General features: G+C 36.7%; 1 protein-coding gene and 1 non-coding gene across 3 annotated transcripts; one reads left to right on the forward strand and one right to left on the reverse strand.

Annotated features, from left to right (window-relative positions):
• Positions 1-1283: 1283 nt before the first annotated feature.
• Positions 1284-1355, forward strand: TRNAC-GCA (transfer RNA cysteine (anticodon GCA)). The gene has a single exon. It is a non-coding gene; the product is annotated as a tRNA-Cys (tRNA).
• A 1517-nt stretch (positions 1356-2872) lies between these two features.
• Positions 2873-19183, reverse strand: ABO1 (IKI3 family protein). Of its 2 annotated transcripts, none has more exons than XM_086571280.1 (6): positions 18629-19183; positions 15336-18382; positions 13419-13520; positions 12949-13272; positions 10266-10367; positions 2873-3137 (listed from the first exon to the last, which is right to left on the reverse strand). In XM_086571280.1, exons 1-5 carry the CDS (start codon positions 19091-19093, stop codon positions 10352-10354), a joined length of 3954 nt encoding a protein of 1317 aa, XP_086427406.1. In that variant the 5' UTR covers positions 19094-19183; the 3' UTR covers positions 2873-3137; positions 10266-10351. The 2 variants fall into 2 exon arrangements, with proteins under 2 accessions (XP_086427406.1, XP_086427408.1); XM_086571282.1 differs by lacking the exon at positions 2873-3137 and adding an exon at positions 6419-7079.
• Between the last annotated feature and the right edge of the window lie 1784 nt (positions 19184-20967).

Below are 20967 nucleotides of genomic sequence, written 5' to 3' on the forward strand. Positions count from 1 at the left end.
ACTAGTATATGTAGTAGTGTACAACTAACAAGTTGCACACTATCGTTATCAAGTTGCACAACATTCCGATCAACTTAGAAATTTGGACTACTAAATTCCAAATGGTAATTTCTGTGTACTTCTATTAGAATTACCAGTTCATCGATCTTTCACTTCTTCTTTTAACATTTGGAGGAGTACGTACGTGGTCGATCTTTTGGTATACAAACCATGGAACAACCATTAAATCTGGACATGGCATCAGTGAGAATAGCCACTGATTCTTATAGAGCAATGCAGATTATACAAGGTAAGGAAACCATTCCATGGTACTGCCTCAACCTTCATGCCGCATCTATTACACTCCTCATCAGTCGATTGGAGAAATTCAACATTCAACATACCTTCAGAGAATGCAATAGGCCAGCTGACCACTTATCAAAACTATGTAATGTCACTAACGTAGATTTTATCCTCATCCTCTTGATGCTCAGCTGTCAGAAATGATAGATGAAGATGCAAGAGGCACCATGTACCAAGGTTTTCAAGCTAATACAGGTTGGGGTCTACCGAACCCCGTAACCAATTTGAAAAAAATAAAAAAATAAAAAATCTGGACATGGCAATTGCAGTTTTGAATCTCTTCCTTCTACCCATTTTGAGTTGGGCTGAAAGGATACGTCACCCCTTTACATTAATTAGAGTAGAAAAATTAAAAATGGCTCTCTTATATTAAGTTCATTAGATAGCGATGGGCAGAACGTCGTATGTAATATATTCACAATTTCCATGAAGACCATAACAAAGGAACATGTCCTTTTTCTTGTTCTTTTCCATTTATCATTTATGATTCATGGGGGATAAGTCATGGTTGAAGCTTCCAATCTGGCATGTTCAAGTTCAAACAAAATATAGACTCGTTAGCTAGTTAGTATGAATCAACCTCAGGCTAGCTAGTTTCTAGGCGGCAATCATTTCAATAAGGTTGACATGAGGATTTTAAAAACTATTGAAAGAAAATTTAATTTGTATCAACTAGAAAAATACGAATCTCAAAAAAAGCATCAGTGGTAGATATCAATGTGTACAACTCTATACTAGTACAAACGTCTGAGAACACAACTTGGAGTCTTAGACTGAGGAGCATAAATTTGATGAGATGGAACAATAGACTAATTGGATTGCGGTTGTGATGGTGGATTTGGTGAAGTAATTCTCCCCAAGCAGTTGGACGAAGGGAAGAACAATGACTAGACTTTATTAATTGGTTTATATATTAATGAGTCTACAGTTGAGTAAAACATGGGTCCATAGCTCAGTGGTAGAGCATTTGACTGCAGATCAAGAGGTCACCGGTTCGAACCCGGTTGGGCCCTCATTGTTTTATTTTTTATTTTGTTTGCTTGCTTATTTTCTCTTACCAACGTTGCTTATTTTCATACTTCATACTTGTAGAAGTGCTGAACAGAGAAAACATTCATCAACTTTGGCATTTTGTGTTCTCTACAAATTCAAATTCTATGCCTAGAGAACTCCCACTACAAAACCTTTTTTCTAGGCATGAACAAGTCTCCTCAGTTCTCATTACTCCACGTGGAAAATATTAGTATACCTGTCAAGGTGTGAGGATCTTGTTAGTTTGTTGCTTTGATCAAGGATCAAAATATCGAATTCAGTGAATATCTCGATGTATCTAAAAATTGAGATATATCGGAAATATCTATTTTTTTTGTTGACCAGTTAAAATTTTGTTTTGTATGTCAATATATTGAATATATCGTCGATTATATCATAAATATTGTCGATATATTGGTCAAAGTCAATAATATCAGTCGATATATATCGTTATATCAAAAATTGTAAAATATATTAGGAAAAAACATATTCAATATTCAGTTGAAATATATCGAATATTTTTTTCTCAGTGTACCCAAAAAACGAGATATATCAACAATATCTCAGCGATATTTTGGGCCATAGTTTGATTAGGCAGATTTCTTGTCGTCAAACATTGCTTTTCAGATTCTTCTACTGAATGTTCGCGAATATGGAAGATAAAGTCCATCGATTTATTTTTTTCAAATTTGGTGAGACCTTGGATGTGTCACATCTCCTGGTGATTTACGCAACCACGCCAAAGTTATGAGAATCAATTGATGGTTGGAAACGATATTGAGCCATTGTCCCAAATGACTTATTTTACTTGAGCATTCTCAATATTGAGCTGTTATCCTAAATGACTGCGTAACTATTCACTTGTTTATACCTAAGCATTCTTCATAGGTATATATATTTAGAAACGAAAGTTCCATTTAAAGAGAGACAGTTTTTTATATCTTGGGCATTAACAGGAACAGGATCACAAGCAAAATATCACTTAACTGAAAAACAGTTTCTTTGTAATTATTATGTATTAAACAGCAAGGCCCAAAATATCAAATTTGGTGAATATTTCAATATACTCAAAAACCGATATATATTGAATATATTGAAAATATCGGAAATATCTATTTTTTTTGTTGACTAGTCAAAATTTTGTTTTGTATATCGATATATTAAAAATATCATCAATTATATCAAAAATATCGTCAATTATATTAAAAATATTGTCAATATATCAGTCAAAATCAACAATATTTGGTCAAAATCAACAATATCGGTCAAAATCAACAGTTTAGATTGTATATATCAGTTGATATATATCGTTATATCGAAAATTACAATATATATAAAAAAAAAATTAATATCGATTGAGATATATCGAATATATCCATATCGGTGTACCAAAAAAAGATATCTATCAGCAATATATCAGATGTATCGGCAATATTTTGGGCCTTGTTAAACAGAAACACTTGACACTTGACGGAACTGGAAGTGGAAGTGAATAGTATTCATAGAAACACGTAATTTGCATTGCCAATTCTGTTTCCATGGAATAATGAGTCATAAGAATAGAGGTGATTCCCCAATGCATGTGGTGATTTAAGAAATTATGGTTGACATTTTGACAAGGTGAAAAGGCTTTCAGTGTGTCTACTGAGGAAAACACTATAGTACATAAAAATGTTCAAGTAGCGCCGAAAACCTAAGACACTGCAATCCCGCTCCACAATGCTTCAGGTTCTCCACCTACCCAGAACCATTGATTTCTGCAACTGATAACCACAAAAAAATATCATTATATTTCGACGATATCTATACGATTACGGCATCTTTTCAGTATGACATGCTTTCAAGAAAATAAAAACATAGCAACAAGATTTCTAACAGTTCAAACAATAGAAAAACTCTCTCAAAAGAAAATTTGTATATAAAACAGTTGTCATCGAATGACTCATTTTATAAAGGGACTAGTAGTTACATAGAAAATCTCTGGGAGGGAATTCATCTCAAAATTATTTATCTTTAGAGCAAATTTACCATCGATTTAAGTTATATTTTACAAGGAATAATAGGTTTATTGAAGCAAAAACTTTAACACTGAATACTCGTAAAATATATTTATACCCCACTCTCACACATAATATAGCATTATGCTTCAAACAGGTCTGTGATTTTGTGTCAATGTTTTTCAGAGTACACATATTACCTAAAACAGTAGTGAACCTCCTCGATACTTGGCTGGAAGTGTCACAATATTAGCAAACTGTGATCGTCGTCTCTTAAGGGTTGGCACCAAAGATGAAAAAATAACTACTTATCAAAGAAAATTTTCATTGGAGCACCTTACATTGAAATGATTGAGTAACTTCTTTTATACAGGGAGTTGTAATTTTAGAAAAGCTTTCACCCTGAGCTGGTCAACTTCCCCAAACTCTAAACAACCACACCGAGGATGTCGCATAAGAAACCGCACAATACTACAATCATTGAAGAGCACAAAAAGTTTACCCTTCTCTGCTATATAACATTCAGTACAGACTCTTCTGTCTTCACATTCTGGTATATGTGTATTTTCTTAAACTCTAGGAGTCTAGGTTTTATTCTTGTCAAGGAAAATCTTGATGCCATAGCATTTCCCTATTTAAAACAAAGTCTGTATCTCCAAGGACACAAAAAACACTACAATTATAAAACAAAAGATCATTTTCATAAGAGCTAATTCCTTTTCAACAATTATTGCAAATTACTGAGCTTATCTATTTTCAGTGCATAATAAGTCTAGAGTTAATTTGATCCCTTGAATAACACGTCTTCAGCGTATGTTGAACTAGTGAAAACATTCATATAAAGAAATTAATCCCATGAATCACGAAGGAGCTTCCAGAGACGACTATCCTCATCATTCCAACCTTTTGCTTACAAGTTACAATACATACCGCAGAAAAAACCGTGTGAAAAAGAAAACCGATATCAGGCTATTGGGGTGCAAAGTTGGCACTCTGCCGACTTCTTATCTTTGGCTTTCCCTAGCATGTCCAAAGTTGTTTGGGTTCCAGTAAGTGAAAGGTTCACTCGTAGATTGCCCATATAGAAGCGGAAGTACCTCTCTAAACGGGTAGGTTGGTTCTTACCAAATCTACTGTTTCAGGCCTTCCAATTTACTATCTCTCTCTTTTCACTAAACCTATGAGTGTGGGGAACACGGTCGAAAGAAATATGAGAGAGCTTTTGAGACAAACAACTACTGATGTGCAACGTTCTCCTGGGATAGTACTTGTATGCCGATAGAATGTAGGGTCTTGGTATACAACACTTAAAAGAGGTTAATATCTCTTTGAAGTGTAAATAAATATGGAGATTTGGATATCAACGTGGTGGATTATGGAAGGAGTTCATTAAAGATAATTATGGTTTTGATGAGCATGACTGGTTCTGAAAGAAGGTTACTTGCAAGTATGGATGTGGGTGATGAGAGGCTGACGTAACTTCGAAGGCGGAAGCAATTTTGATAATGCACACTAACTATAATTAATGATACAATGCCCAATTCTAGGGTTTGAAAAAAAAACATATTAAATTTAATGATGAAAACTATCAAGTTTATCGATCTCTTGTTTACAATAGTATATATAAACCATCAATTAAGTTCACTCATAAGGGAGCATACGATATGTTAGAAACCAAGAAACTAAGTGAGCATCAGCTGGGTTTCACAAACTTTCCACATAAGGTTGTATGGAATAAATTGGTGCCTACAAGAGTTTGTTTCTTTGTTTGGACTTTTTCTGGGACGAACCTTAACAACCGATAACATGAGAAACGGTGCAAAAATAATGGTTAACTTGTTGCGTAATTTGTGTGCAAGAAGAAGAAAGTATCTAGCATCTATTTTTGGACTGTAACATGACTAAGAAGTTGGGAAAACTCTTTGCCTCTGTTATGACCCATCCTATGGCATGGGTCGTGATATTGGCTATATCAAAAAGCCACCTGAAGATGCAAAAAGAAGACGAATTATGAGAACAACTGTAGGGATTATATCGAGAAGTTTTTGGTCTCCAATACTAACCGCTTCGAGGGGGTTAAACCTACATAGTCGACCTTAGAATCTGTCACTAAAAAGACAATATTCATTCACTCCACAATTTTTAGTTACAAGACCTTTTATAACCCAAGTCCATAACACCTACCACGAGACCACTTACAAGAATAAGGAACTAACAATTCAGCTCAAGAACTACTCAAAATGAATAATTAAACATGGACTACACCCATAACACCAACATGGATCCCATGCCCTGGGTCATAACAGTAAATGTTAAGTAACCAGCTGATGCATGAGCATGGATCAATTAATTAGTTATAATTAATTAGTAGTTTCTATTTTCATTGGTTTCCTAATTCAGTTTGGAATAGGATTTAGGATGGCTTCCTCTTTAGAATCCAATTAGATTTAGTTGTTTTCTTATATAAAGGCATCTAGGCCTTCATTGTTAGGTTGGTTGTTATTGAATATTATTTATTTCTGCATATTGAAGGTTTAAACCCTAGTTTTGGGTGTTTCTTTCATTAAACTTAATTGATGTTTATCGATTGTTGAAGCTTCCGCCAACAAGATACATCAAATTTGGTATCAAGAGCCATTAATTTCTTAGGAGATATTGGGATGGATTATCAAAGAAGAGAGTCAACACCGCCACGAAGTCTCATACCGATCCTCATACTTGGAGAACTTGTGATTTAGATCGCAGCCGCCACAAGAGATATTCTCCTTCAAGAAGGTATGAACATCCCTTAGATTTCCTTCTCCAACTCCCAATTCCCCCCGCCAAAATTTTGTCGCGAAGATCGTATTTTCGTAATGAATCCTATGATTATGATGAAGAGGAATCTTTTATTGATTCCGATGGGGGTATTCTCACCAAATTAAGTATGTTGATCCCGAGACATACCACCCATCCCAACAACATTTCATTGATGAGTTATCCTGTTTTGATTCCCACCCCCCCCCCCAACAGGTAAGGACTGAAATCCCCCCAAACAAGAGCGTGATACTCCTTGCCATGGTAGTTTTACACATTACCATAACCAAAACCCATGCCAAGCTGCATACCATAACCACAAATCACAAATTTCTGAGTTGGTCCGTCCTCACCGACATGTTCAACACAAATCGAAAGAGAATCAATTTCAACAACTTGCCGACCAGTGAAGTTATTATTTAAGTTAAGGTGTCCCATGACTGTTCCTGGCCTTGGGAGTTTACATGTTCAGCATCCCCAACTTCATGAAGGAACTGATCCGAATTTCCAAAAACAGCAACCAGGCCACCAGCTGTGCATGCCAAAATATCACCGTGACCAAGGGAGAAGAAGACTGTCTGTAAAATATTAGTAACACTGGTCACCGTGACCAAGAAAGAAGACCATCACCTGCTTCTCAAATTATCACGATACTGGTTGGTTTTATGGTGACCAATTTGTCTGCTTGTTTAGCGACTGGTGAATGCCAAGTTTTTATGGGAGCTGCATCAAGAACTTCTTCCGACTTTTGGCATTTGATAACAAATGTGTTGCCTAGCCACTGTTTCGATGATACTAAATTGTTAGAAACTGGTTCACAATACCACATAATGTTGGCTTTGGATATATGGAGCTGGTACATGGTGCATATGTTCATCCCTTTCTTTCCAACTTCACAGAAGATTATGTTCACTGCAGCAAAGCATTGAAGTGCATATTATGCAAATTGCAGCCACCAAATTATTTCTCGACTGGAGTATTAGGGACGTGATGGTGTAGTATCATTCATTTGAGTCATTACTTTGGGCAAAATTTGAGGTTGAATTCCTTTGAACCACGGGTGAGGTGGGTGATGTGTACAAGTTTCACTAAGTTTTGGCACGTAAGCATATTCATAGAATCAAACTCGAGGACGAGTTCTATCAAGCCGGGGAGTATGATGCATGAGCACGAATTAATTAATTAGTAGTTTCTATTTTCATTGGTTTCCTAATTCAATTTGGAATAGGATTTAGGATGGTTTCCTCTTTAGAATCCAATTAGAATTAGATTTAGTAGTTGTTTTCTTTTATAAAGGCATCTAGGCCTTCATTATTGTTAGGTTGGTTGTTATTGAATATTATTTCTCTCTTCATATTGAAGGTTTAAACCTAGTTTTAGGTGTTTCTTTCATTAAACTTAATTGATGTTTATCAATAGGTGAAGCTTACGCCAACAAGATACATCACCAGCCAATACACCTCAAAAGCTTTAGCTGTCAAGGATCAGAAAGTTAATTACTTAACCAGGATCCTAACGTTCCACTACGCTACTAAATTCGACATACTCGTCGCCATACTCTATCGACACTCGATAGTAGCCCTTTCCTTTTTGGTGGCTCCACCCACCTATCCATGACGTGACAACATGCACATACATACATAATACCAAGTCATTTTAAGCCAACCTCTAGTACATAATGTTAAGTTATCAGCCCATACATAATACCAAGTCATTTTAAGCCAACCTCTAGGATCAAACCTCGGATGAGGTGTTGGCATTGATACCAAATGTTAAGTTATCAGCCCATACAACTCAAAAGCTCGAGCTATCTTCCTTGTTTTTTTTTCATACATAAAAGTTATATATCATTCCTAATAAAAGTGTTACAATCAAGATAATAGGTAACACTTACCAAGAAACTAAGAGTAGCTAACTACATTCCATGTGATTCCCAAATTCGACAAAACTACAAAACTATTGTATCCCAATTGCGAACAAGATCAAAAAATCTCAACTACCTAAAGATGGAGACGTTCCTCGACCAATCATACAATAGCTCCTTATATCCACCAAAATCTTGTGCATATTCTTTTCTTTGTTCTGAAACACTCTCCGATTGCATCCCAACCAAATCCCCCACACTATTGCCTTAGGAAGATTCCACTAGCCACTTGGCTCTTGGAGAAAGGGCCTCCATGAAGATCTCGCCACCAAGCGCCTCTCTAATCCCACCAGAACACCTCCAAGGTTTACTAAAAATTAAGAAGAACAACTCCCAAAATCACTTAACCACCGGACAAAGAACTAGTAGGTGGTTCACATCATCCTCAACCAACTTATAAAGTGAGCATACATCATATATAATCATACCTCTTTTATTTAGTTCGTTAATGGATTGAATGGGCCTAAGATTTGTCATCCAAGTAAAGAAGGCCACTCAAAATGGAATAGAATTCACCCCCCATATATATCTTCGTATGCAGAAAGTTGGCAATGATTTCATTCTTCTTATAACTCCTCTTGCGCCTTTTGCTTAGCAAGCACACCACAAAGCGACTTCACCAAAAACATCTTACTTATGTCCCACTACCAATTTCTCTCATCTACCTTTCCAAACTCCTCTCCTTCTTTATAAATCACCAACAACAAATTGGCAAAGATTTTCAATTCCCAATCATAAAGTTTGTTCTCAAAACCACATCCCAAACCACGACATCCAGTCTAGACATGTAATCCACTACTTTAGTATCTGTATTGACCGCTAAATCATAAATAGTTGGGTAATGGTCACAAAGCTTCACTTCTCCCACCCAAATATCATTCCAAAAGGAAGTAGTTATGCCTTTGTTGAATAAATTCCATCTGTTAATAGTTATCCCTTTTTACAAAGTGATATGACCCACTTGAAATTTTAGGTTCCCACACACTATCATCCTCACCATACTTTCCAACAATCACCTATCTCTATAACCAATTAGACAAAAGAACTTCATCATGGATTTGACATAATTGCAACCTAGCCATCCTTCCTCTTTATCAATCCAAATCATGTCCCACCTAAACCAATATATATATATATATATATATATACAATCCTTCTCTAAAAAGTAGCTACTTAAGTTAACTTTAAAATAAGTACACAAGTAAAACTTCACCGACAAAATGAATTCAAACCTATTTTTTTGTGGATATGATATACTCAATATTAAGATCATCTCTACAAAATTTCAGCTCATTTGGAAACCTCTAACATAGACAAAAATTGTTGGAATCTTTAAAAAGAAATCTAACGGTTCAGAAATATTAAGTTTTTGTAATTGTTTTTTGCCAATGTTAGAGGTTTCCAAATGAGTTAAATTTTTGTAGAGATGATCTTAATATTAAGTATATCATATCCACAAAAAAACAGGTTTGAATTCATTTTGTACGTGAAGTTTTACTTACATACTTATTTTAAAGTTATCTTTAAATATTTTTTGAGAAGGACTATATATATATATATATATATATATATAGTCCTTCTCAAAAAAAAGTAGCTATTTAAGTTAACTTTAAAATAAGTATGTAAATATATATATATATATATATATATATATATATTATCTCACCAGTCACCACTATTCTCCCAAATAAACTGTCTAAACTCCATCTCAAAAGCTCGAGCTGTCAAGGAGCGGAAAGCTAATTACATAACATGTAAACATCTGGAGGGAAAGATATCAAAGGACTTTTGAAGATAGCTTTCACAATTCAGGATTTCAGATCATATTACTTGTAATTGCATGTATATGTACTTTGGGTTTGGATTATCAAGCTCCTACTGTTAGGAATATGAGTTTATTCTATTGTAACTGATCGGGAAGATGTAGTGTAGGTTTGATATAACTAATGTTGTCTAGTGTGATACTGTGAACCTCTCACACTATGATAACTTAACGAAACCTTGTTCCGTCAAACACTATGAAACAAACCATCGAACATTCCATAGTGTGAGCATTAAGGAATACTAATTAGAAGAGTAGCCAAGCAAATCATATTACACAATAGTATAGAACAGGTATGTATATCAGCTTGATTACAACTCCCAGAAATGGCATGATATGATTGATTAGTTACCTGAAAAAAGGTTGAATCTGCTTGCAACAGCCTTGGCTAAGTACAGCTTTCCAGTTCCAGGTGGACCATATAAAGGGAAACCCCTCTCAGGATTTCACTTCCCTAGAAGAGAAAAAAGTAGTTATGATGTTAGTCAAAATACAGCATGAGACACTGTCACACAAACTAGATCCTGAGATTCTAGAATGATAATACCGAATAAGAAAATGAGATATCTATTTAACTGACACAAACACAAGAATAAGTGAAAAACAAATATATTTTCCTTGCATTAGGTGTGACTCTCTTTTATTGACACCACATGGCTAGGCACCTAGGCATATTTATTGTGTAAACATAAGGATTTTTATGTTTTTATTGATAATTGTTACTACTTGTGTTTAATTTAAAACCTAAACCCTCAAAGCCGGTGAAGGTGGGAAACAGCCCCAAGACCTTGGGCTCTAAGATTTATGAGCCTATAAGAGGCCTTAGTTTGTTAAACAGTTTAGGTTTTTGGTGCGCCTATCATTGGTGTTACATGTTTGTAGTGCATTTCAGAGTCAAAGTAGCTCTACCAATTGCTTCTCCTTTCCAGTAGTAGATTTCAATGTTGAATGAGTATAGTAAACCGTAGTTACTTTCAGCACACAACTTATCACCTTTGTAGACATCATTTTCGTTTGAGTAATAATCATCAAATTGTTTTCCCATCTTCTTTATCCTTCTTCCATGATATTCTGATATCTCTAACATCCCTAACAATTTCAAGGTTTCCATTCGAAAAGTCAGTGATAAGTAGTGTTTCTCTTTCACGATAAACCTACTACAAAAATCTCAACATAATCACAAGAACATGCCACATTTTTCGACATTCATACGGTAATAAGAGCTCATGATGCATGTGTTAAATCGCTAGTGTTCCAGTGTTCCTGATTTTCCGAGAGGTATACTGATACTTTGTGAAATCTGAATGCAGTTTGTTCAACGGATTCTCTGTCAATGGTTTCTCTAATTTGGCATCACTCCTAATTGTTTTCCATAAATACAGCTTGGCCAGGATTAAAAGGGAAAAGACATCTGAATCTTGGAAAGGCAGAATCAGAAGGTGGTTTTCAATATACCCCGTGAGAACAAGGTTAAAGGATAGGGAGCTTGATGTATTTTTATTTTTTGTTATTATTATTTTGTTTTTGCTCGGTAAAGTTGGATTCTTAATTTTACTCTTCCTATTACAGACCCTCTCGCCTAAATGAAATGGGATTGACTTCTCCCTCTGGAAACATTTCCAGACACTCTAGTCTTATTACCTCTTCTTCCAGGGAGCATTTATCCTTCGAGCCACTAGAAAGAAAAATAAAATAGCCCAAGAATGCCTCTACTATTACAAGAAAAAAAAAGTAAACCATAGGAGGCTAACCCGAGAACCACAACTCACCCTACATCCGAATACAAAAGCCTATCCCACCTCACCTCAAAATATTCTCCTAAATTCTTTCAAAATCTTACTGAAATAATGAAGCCTTGATTGATGCGGAAACTCTCTCAAAGTGACGACGACTCCGCCTAATACAAATACCCCACAAGATGGCAAACGGTAGCCAGCTTGATGTACTTGAAGACTCTTGGGCTTCAGATTTCAAACAGAGAAGAACTTTACAGTTAAACCATATTATGAGATCCCAGCAAAAAATTATAGGGATGGAAAAGGTTTGATGAGACGGAAATCCTCTCTAATTTCCCACACAAAAATAAAAAGGAACAAGCCTATTCCTTATAAAGTTGCCTTCTTTTGTTGGGTGACCCATTGATTGATGAGGCTACAAACTATTTATCACTCGCTCACTTGAATACGAGGGGTATGACAATCGAAAACCTTTGTTCCCTCTGTGGTGGCTCTGAGGAAAGTGTGGATCATCTGTTTCATTCATGTAATGTTGCTTCAAGCATATGGAAAATGTTCTCTGACTCCTCCAAGCCGTTGGCATTCTGAAGAATATTGAGGTGACATTGGCACACTAACTGATAAAGCAAGATGGGTGGCAGATAGTCTTTAAAAAGCTAATTGTTAATCCTCAAAGTTGCTCCTCACGTAGTCGCGTTGGCTTGCTTACTTGGGGGATCTGAATATTCTTAGATTCTTAATCCTAGAGCTATAAACTTAGCAAATCTTTGCTCACTTCGCAATAGGCTGGAGGAACATATTGATCAGCTTTTTGTGAATTGCCCACTAGCTATCAAGATATGGAATTTATTCTTCATCTCATTCCATATACCTTGTGGTCCACCATCTAATTGTTGAGAGGCTCTAGCGAATGAGTTGTTTGTGAGTCCATTTTCTAGCAAGGTGTGGCTAGTGGATCATATATCTAGCACAACTGTATAGAATGTTGGGATCGTGAAGTCAATATGAACTTTTAGTTCCTCATGGTTATACACTTAAACATGTGTCTTTGAACAAACTAAATGAGTTCTAACAAGTTTGGACAAATAATTGGTACCAGTGAAGAACGAATCAAAAGTTTAGATAACTACCCCAGAAAAAAAAGAATTTAATGTTGCCATTGCATATTGTGTTAAGATGTGAATGGCGTATCATGGATGCATGATTATATGTTGTTTGCATGTATTCTCTGTTGTTTGCATGCGCATGCAGATGTCTACAACTACTTGTTAGTTGTTACAGAGTTGGCAAGAGCCTTACCATTTAAGAAGGGAAGGAAGCAGAACTTTAGATTCCCAAGAGAACACGTCCGACAGAGGCCATTCAGAATGAATTATCTGTATGTAATGCTCCAATGTCTGGGTTTTTTCATCTATGTCCGCATTGGACATTGTATCTTCAGCTAGTCTGACTGCCGCCATCTGAGCTAGCTGATAAGTGTCTCCTGCTTGTTGCAACTTTCTAGCTATTTCCTCACTGGCAAGCATCAGCAGTGTTAATAGAAGTGATCTGAGCTCACGCTGTGCACCAGAGGTCATAGACATTCCCTTCAGGTGCTCAACAAGAGCTATCTCTTCCCCAGGGCTGTCACAGGCAAGAGTAAAGTCATGATATTAGAGGGAAGAATGTCAAGTCATGATATAAGAGAGATTCTCTTATATAAACCACGTGCAAAATAAGAAATATCTTCAGGACATAATATCTTGAAGACATTTAAATCCACGGTATACCTTCCAGCTCGAATTGTCCCACCCCTGTGTTTCTGGCGTCTCATCTCCCTTCCCTTGCTTGTGGCACGTGAGTTGATGGAAGCAGCAGAGCCCTTCCTTGTCCTGTTCAGATAGTAGTCAACAATAACGTCAGACGTGAAACTCCCCAAGGATAAAAATGCAACTTACAAGCATTACCAATGACCACATAAATTGTTTTCAAGTAAGGATGTCTTTGATTGCTGAAGGGGTGTTCCTCAGAAATTAAGACAACACAGGAAAATGCTATAATTTATTGTACCCCTCCAGAATAGAAACATTCTTGCAAAATAATCAAGTGTAATAAGTGAAAACGGCGTTTCCATTTAATCAAGGACAATAATTAAAAATAAGCACACTATATGGCACAAAAAGCAAAATTAAACTCAAATATATAGGTTATGACTGACGAAAGTGTTCAGGAATCAGTACAATTAACAGAGTGAAAACACAATCATGAGTTAAAAATACATCTTGGCTAGTGTAAACCCCCAGCAGTGATGGAGTCCAATGCATACTTTATACATCACAAGTTGGACATAAGAGTACAGATTACATAACTATTATTCACTCCAGAAGCTCAACAATCACGGAATGTAACAAAGATAGAAATTAGAAATTAAAGATTCTGTTATGATTCACCAACTGTGGAGCAGTTGTAGGGCCCGCCTTAATAATTATCAAGAAAAGATTAAAGGGCCCACCTCAAGAGGAGATCCAACAGCTAGGATTTATGTCAATAAAGAGACATACCCGGTGGTGGCACCAACATATGTAGAAGTGGGTACTAAAAAAAAAGGATGTTGTGCTGTTTTCATTTTTGTAAATCTGTTTTCGACAAAGGCCTTTCCAATGAATTACACAAACAAAAACATTCTTATGTAGCATTGGTGCTTCATAGGCAAGCTGGAGGATAGCCAAAAGCACTGTCACACACAGTGGTAATGTACATCTTGTCGATTAATTAAGTTATCTTTCATCATAGTAATCCAGTACTAATAGCTGATTTGCTCCAAAGAGATCTTGAAAATAACATATATACGTATACTCTACATATATCCACCTTCAGTCCAATAACAACATTGGAAAAGGCAGTCATGAGAGTAGAGCGAGGTGAATCACCTACTAGGCCATCTAACAACTTCTTAGGGAAAACAGTATGCAAACAAAACAATGAGATCTAATCAAAGATGAAAGATTATCCTTTAAGCAGAAAATTTTGTGGTAGAGGCAACTATGTGAAAAGAAACCTCAAATTTCGCACTCACAATAGAATAAGTTAGTAGTTGGATGTGTATCCATCTGGAAGTCTATAACATCTCACAATCTTGCATGCATGAAAAACTTTGACAGTTGGATGCTAATGGGAGTAATGGCTCACGCCCAAAATATTGTCAAAATACAATGTTCAAGTGCCTCACTAGAATAGGCTTCATATATCCACTGCCCCTTTTCAAAGCAGGTTCAAAAGGTTCAGACAAGATGCTACTGACCTTACAGAGATGTGAATTATATGGTCCAAGAAGGATCCAGGGACAATTATAGTTACAATCAAACCAGCACATGCGGTTCATTACTTCATTTCATTCGACGACTAGTCCACTCTACAGCATCAAAAGAAAGATGAAGGCCGCAGCCCCCAAACCAGAGTTTCAGGAAACTCAAATTATAGCATCACAACAAAGAAAAATATGCAAAAGCTTCTTCTGTTAGACTGCCGATTTTCTGGTTGAGGTTGGGGGGAAAAATACATATAGACACATTTAAAGGAATAATCAACACGAATAAGCACTACAAAGCTACACTTCTGAAAATCATGAGAAACGGATGCTAGACGCAGTAGTAGCTAAAAAGGCGTTGGTATCACAGAGAGGACATTATGCGGATAAAGAGACATACCCTGTGGTGTAAGCACTCATACCACTGAAGCAACTGCTACTTTCTGAAGCAACATCATCATCAACATCACTAAATGATCTATACTCTGATTGTAGCTTCGCAGCAAGAACTACTCTTCGCTGTCGAACAGCCAAGTAGCGGGTCAAGTATTTCCCCACTTTCTCCAATCCTTCCTGGTACTCACCTATCAGTGTACTTGCACAATCTAGAGCTGCATCCTTCACCTCTGAAATCAAATCCTCTCTCCCATGCAATAACCCAACCCGCAAAGCCTCCTCCCATTCTCGCGCATTTACGAAACACCTAATCCCACTTGCAGCATCTCCAATGTACTCCAAAGCAATCTTGGCAGCTTCTCCTGGCTTCCCAAGCACTTGGAGCTCTTCACACAGCTCATTTGCAAGACGCAAAACCTCTTCCTCTCCCACTTTGAGGAGGCCAGCAGTTGTAAGCACACCTTTCCAATTACCAGAATCACGATATGTCTTCAAAGCTTTTTCTAATGAAGAACAACACAAATAAGTTGCAGCAGCATCCTCAAAGCATTTCTCACCATGAAGATGATCTCCCCAAGCTTCAAGAAGCTGACTCCTCTTGGAAGCGTCCGTGAACAATTGGAGTCCCAGCGGAAAAAGTTGAGGATTATTTTTCACCAGATTAATACAATCTTCATAATAAGCATCCCCGCCCAAAGCTAAATTTTTAAGAGCACTCTCATACCTTTGCAATCTAAGATCTATGGTGTACTGCATAATGACAGGAGGCATACGCTCCAGTCCTTGGAGAAAAGGAAGAAACTCTTTTGGATCCTTTTGGGAATTCAATGCCACGATCGCAGCAAGGTTCAGATCATAAAGTCCTAAAGCAGAGTCAAAAACTGCATCAGAATCTAATAGCCACAAGAGATGCTTCAGAGCTTCTTCTGCAGATGGGAAAGATTTTCTGCAGGGATCACGAACCGCCAAAAGTTCCATATCACGAATGACCTTTATTCTTTTCAATGCTTCCTCAAGAGCAGGAGGTTCACTACGAGCTAAAGTTGTTAATATGCAACGCTCCCTTAACGGGCTCTCCTCCATTTCTTCCTCTAGAGCCTTCCGTATCGCCAGCAGGACAGAAGATACCTTGCCTTTTCCATCAAGTATACAATTGCTGTTGATCTGGCAAGGTAGGCTTACAACATTCTTGTACAGCGTCTCCATGACATTTTCAGCTTTAACTGAGCAAACAAATTCGGTGATATAGCTTAAGTTATTCACCTGCCTGACAAACTCTCTAGCTGATTCAATAAAAACCTTCCAACCAGAGTGGTCAACAATGACATTAAAATCTATCCGATGTCTTCTTACCATGAGAAGTGCATCTTTAAAACGAACTTGAACCAACGCATTAGCAATTGATTGCAGGACCAACTTTCTTGGATAGATGCACTCTAGGTTTCCTCGATTAGTTTGCAATACAACAGCTGCTTCATCACCATGAAGGACACCAACTAGTTTTGCTCCTCTTTCCCATATATTTATAGATTCTTTATCTTCTTTGTTCTTATCAGTACCACGAACAAAATTTCCATATTTCACATCTAGGTCCTCATGCAACACATCTTCAATGTCAACAATGAACAGAAAATCTTGCTTAGTTGTGAGAATCAAATGCGTCATTAGATTGTCAGCAGAATTCGAGTAAAACGATAAACTGCTGCAGTTGTTACACAATATTCTCCCCCTTACATGTAGTCTGTTGTTGCTATCTAACCCAAGAATAAAAGGTTTTAAGACCCCATTGTCACTTATGCAGACCACATTCATCCATGGACAAGAAGATGAGAACCCAATATCATAATCAAGTTTCTGAATGCACTGCTCTGCAAGCCCTGTTGTGATGTGCAGCTTTGAAGTATACTCAACAAGTCTTCCTCCATCAGTCTGAACAAAGGCTGAACATCCTTTTGCAGGGTTAGGAGCCATAGCAATGACTGGGCTTTCAAGGTGAAGATGATTGGTAATCCTCGCACTCCACCCAGAGGAGGTCACCAAACCTGCTACCCGACCCTCGGAACATACAATCTCAAACTCCTGCAGGTAAAAGCCCTGAAACATATTCATCCCCCGTTCAGGAGAAAGATCATTACCAAGCTCATGGTAAGAAACACCAAGAAGAATATGCGAGTCCAACCAACTGAGATGTCTGAAGGACAAAAAATTCATCTCAGAACAGGCAGCTTCAATAGTGATTTCTTTGCCTTCTAACTCCTCCCATGTATCAATGGAAGGAAGCTCTGCAACACATAAACCACCATCTGCTAAGCATGCAGCCAAAAGATTTGTCGAGTTCTTGGAAAGGAAAGCCATGTCCAGTACAGCACTTGGAAACTTCAGGCTGAATAGACACATGGGTGGTGGCATGAGGAATAGAGCAAGCGGGGATATTAATATGTTGTTATTATCAATTACGAAAGCTGTCGAGTTTTCCATGACAGCTGTTATCCAAACGAAATTGTAGGTTGTGATCTTGCCACCAGTTGTCCAGCAAATCAAATGTAATGATTTCGTCGGATCCCACATGACTTTGACTCCATCCTTCCTCAAATATCTCATTTCTTGTTTTAAGTACCAGTGGTTATTGCTAAAGGTCCAGATCTTCACAGCATCATACTCTTTATATCTAACAACAGCAGCAAGGATATCTGAGTTGGAATTCCACTTCAGCATGTCCACTATCCCATCCACTGGGCCATCAACAGTAAAAGAACTTCTTTCTAATCCATTCCTTTCAAAGAAAACAATCAAAGGGTACTTCTTATCACCCATACTGTCGTAGGCAGCTGCTACTTTTGCTCCACTGGGCATCCAGTCCAAGGCTGCTCCCATGAAAACCTTTGATTCAGATGAAGCATGCAATGCCCCAGATTCTCGTTCCCAGACCCTGATCTTTTTTCGCGAAGAAGACTTGCCACATTCACTGAGAGTCGCAAAGTATTTCCCGTCACCTCGCCAGGAGATGGGACTTTCAAATAGATAAGCAGTCGATTTACCTGCAACAGTAGTCTGGTCACAAAAATTGAATAAAAAATCAGAAAAAAAGAGAAACAGGAATACATTTAAATTATAACAATATGTATGATATAGTAATTTAAACTAGAACAAATCAAAATTCAAAATCGGAAAACTACTTCATTTTGGATTTATTTCTATTCTTTATTCCATATTTTACTGAATGACAGGAGAAGCAAAAGAGGAAGCTCTCCTCCTTGAATATGACTACTAAATTGTTGATGTTTAGATGGTACATACCTCAACATCCTCAAGTGCAGTAGTCTCATATAAAACTTCCCAATCATGAGTCATAACTAATATCTTTCCAAAACCAGTTATAACAGCAAGAAGAGCTCCATCAGGACTAGGAGATATACTCCTCACACCACCCTCAACTCTACCAACAACTTGAGTAAAACTATCCTCCACAATGTAAAGTAATAAGTAACCACTCCATGTTCCAACTACCAACGCTTCTTTTTCCATAAGATAATCCATTGATGTAATACTATCCCCAGGTTCCAACTCAACTTCCCCATATACCCTTTTAGTTACCTGGTGAGTGAGAGGGAGGTGAAGGGTGTATATGACATTGGAAGAAGAAGAAGAAAAGAAGAGGCGGTTTTGTTCGATGTCGAATGCGGACAAGGAGAGGGTCTCTTCTTGTTTGGATTGGAATTGGAGGTTTGAAGTGAGTTGTGAATAGATTTTGAGGTTCTTCATTATTCCAAGTGTTTGAACACTGGTTTTTGGAGGAGAGGAAAGTGTTTTCAGGGTTTTTGGTAGGGTTTTTATCCAGTGGAACTGTTAGGTGTGAGCTAGTGGTACACAAGGGTTTTATAGACAAGCGAAAAGTTTTTTTTTTTTGTTTTTTTTTTTATAATAAAGAAATGAAAAGTTGAGGGAGGAAAGTGTGCGACTAGTCGACTACACTTAACGAGGGTTTTTTGTAGGGTTTTATCAACTGGAAGTAACCATTATTTATTCACAATTTAATTTTACTAGTATACTGCTAAGCAGTGGGGCCGTAAGTGGAGAGGGGAGGAGTGGAGAGAGAGAAGAAGAGGGACGAAGAGAAAAAACACAAGAGATGAGGACATACTGACATAAACCAACCAATTTGGTTTTTGTCCGCATATCCTCCCCTTCTGTCAAGATTGTTAGCTCCACTCACTCAACTATTTTTAATTTTCTTTTCTTTTTCACAATAGTAAAAGTGAATACATAAATAAAGGATTTTATATTGTTATTCTTTTCGATCTAGTATATATACCCAAGAAAATACATAGTTTTTGTTTGTTTTTTTTTGTAATCAACGAAGATTTTATTTATTTATTAACAATAACATGTTCTTTACATACACACATCTATCTATCTATCTATGTATTAATATTAAAGCTCCCACAAGGGGTATTTTCTAGTTCTCTTAAAATTTCACGGCATCAACTCCTATTAAAACGGGAATTTCTCTTCTATTGAAAAAAAAAAAAAAATTCTATCACTTTTAATTTAAACGAGAATCATTCTCTTATTATAATGGAAATTCCTTTTATCAGCAAATTTTGAAAAAGTTCACTACAACAATTTTATGATATGACATCACTTGTTTAACATCACTTCTAAAAATATGATGTTGTACATAAAATTTGAGATCACTTTTTCCAAATGTGATGTTAGTAGTTGGTGGTAATATTGTTTTAACGTCACTTTCAAGATGTTTTTGGGATTGTTTATCACTCAGGCACAAAAACATCTTCAGACTAGATATTCTTGATCTGGATGAAAACAAAGTGACTATCAGTTATGATGATTATGATTGTACGCTGGAAGAAATTCTTGACAACCCCACTTTTTTTTGGGATATGAGGATGGTGTAGTTGTTGGAATTACACCTTTTTTCGTAAAGCTTTTGAGAGATTTGGTAGAGGCTGTGTTACCTCAAGGATCAGTGGATATGCCATGCACACATCTCAGTTCAGAGTATTGTATTTAAAGTTGATGATGGAACAAATATAAATGCAAAGTTAAAAAACTTTGAGTTTGCAAAATATGGTGGAGAAACTAGAACTGGCTAGGATCTTGCTATTGTTGAGGATCTTATTCTCACAATAGTATCCAAAAACTTGAAGATGTTGACTTCATATGACAAGATTCCACTAAAACTGAGATCTTTTATTTCGATGCTTCAGAACTATTATGACAAAATGGACTATGAGACTATGTTGCGTCATCCCATGTTTCTTGATGCATAACTACTTTATGTTTTGTGTATGACGACGGGAGATCAAATGTATTTTACCAATAATGATAGATTATATTTTAATGATCAATGTTTGAATGCGATTTCCAAGGAATGTGATAACCTAACAAACTGGCATACGAGAATTTTGCAACCAGATACTGAAGAGATATTTAAAGATTTTGTGTTCAATACTCAAGACAAGGGTGCAGGTGTTTTGCTAGGACAGTTCATAAATTTGTTAATTGTTAATGATAATAGGGGCGAAGACAGTAAAGTTGATATGATGTGGACTTTCCTGAAATTTGAAAAGATGTATCCGAATTTGCTTTGCGAATGGTACAGATACAAGAACAAT

Source organism: Coptis chinensis, chromosome 7, assembly GCF_015680905.1.
Source record: "Coptis chinensis isolate HL-2020 chromosome 7, ASM1568090v1, whole genome shotgun sequence".
Lineage (NCBI taxonomy): Eukaryota > Viridiplantae > Streptophyta > Magnoliopsida > Ranunculales > Ranunculaceae > Coptis > Coptis chinensis.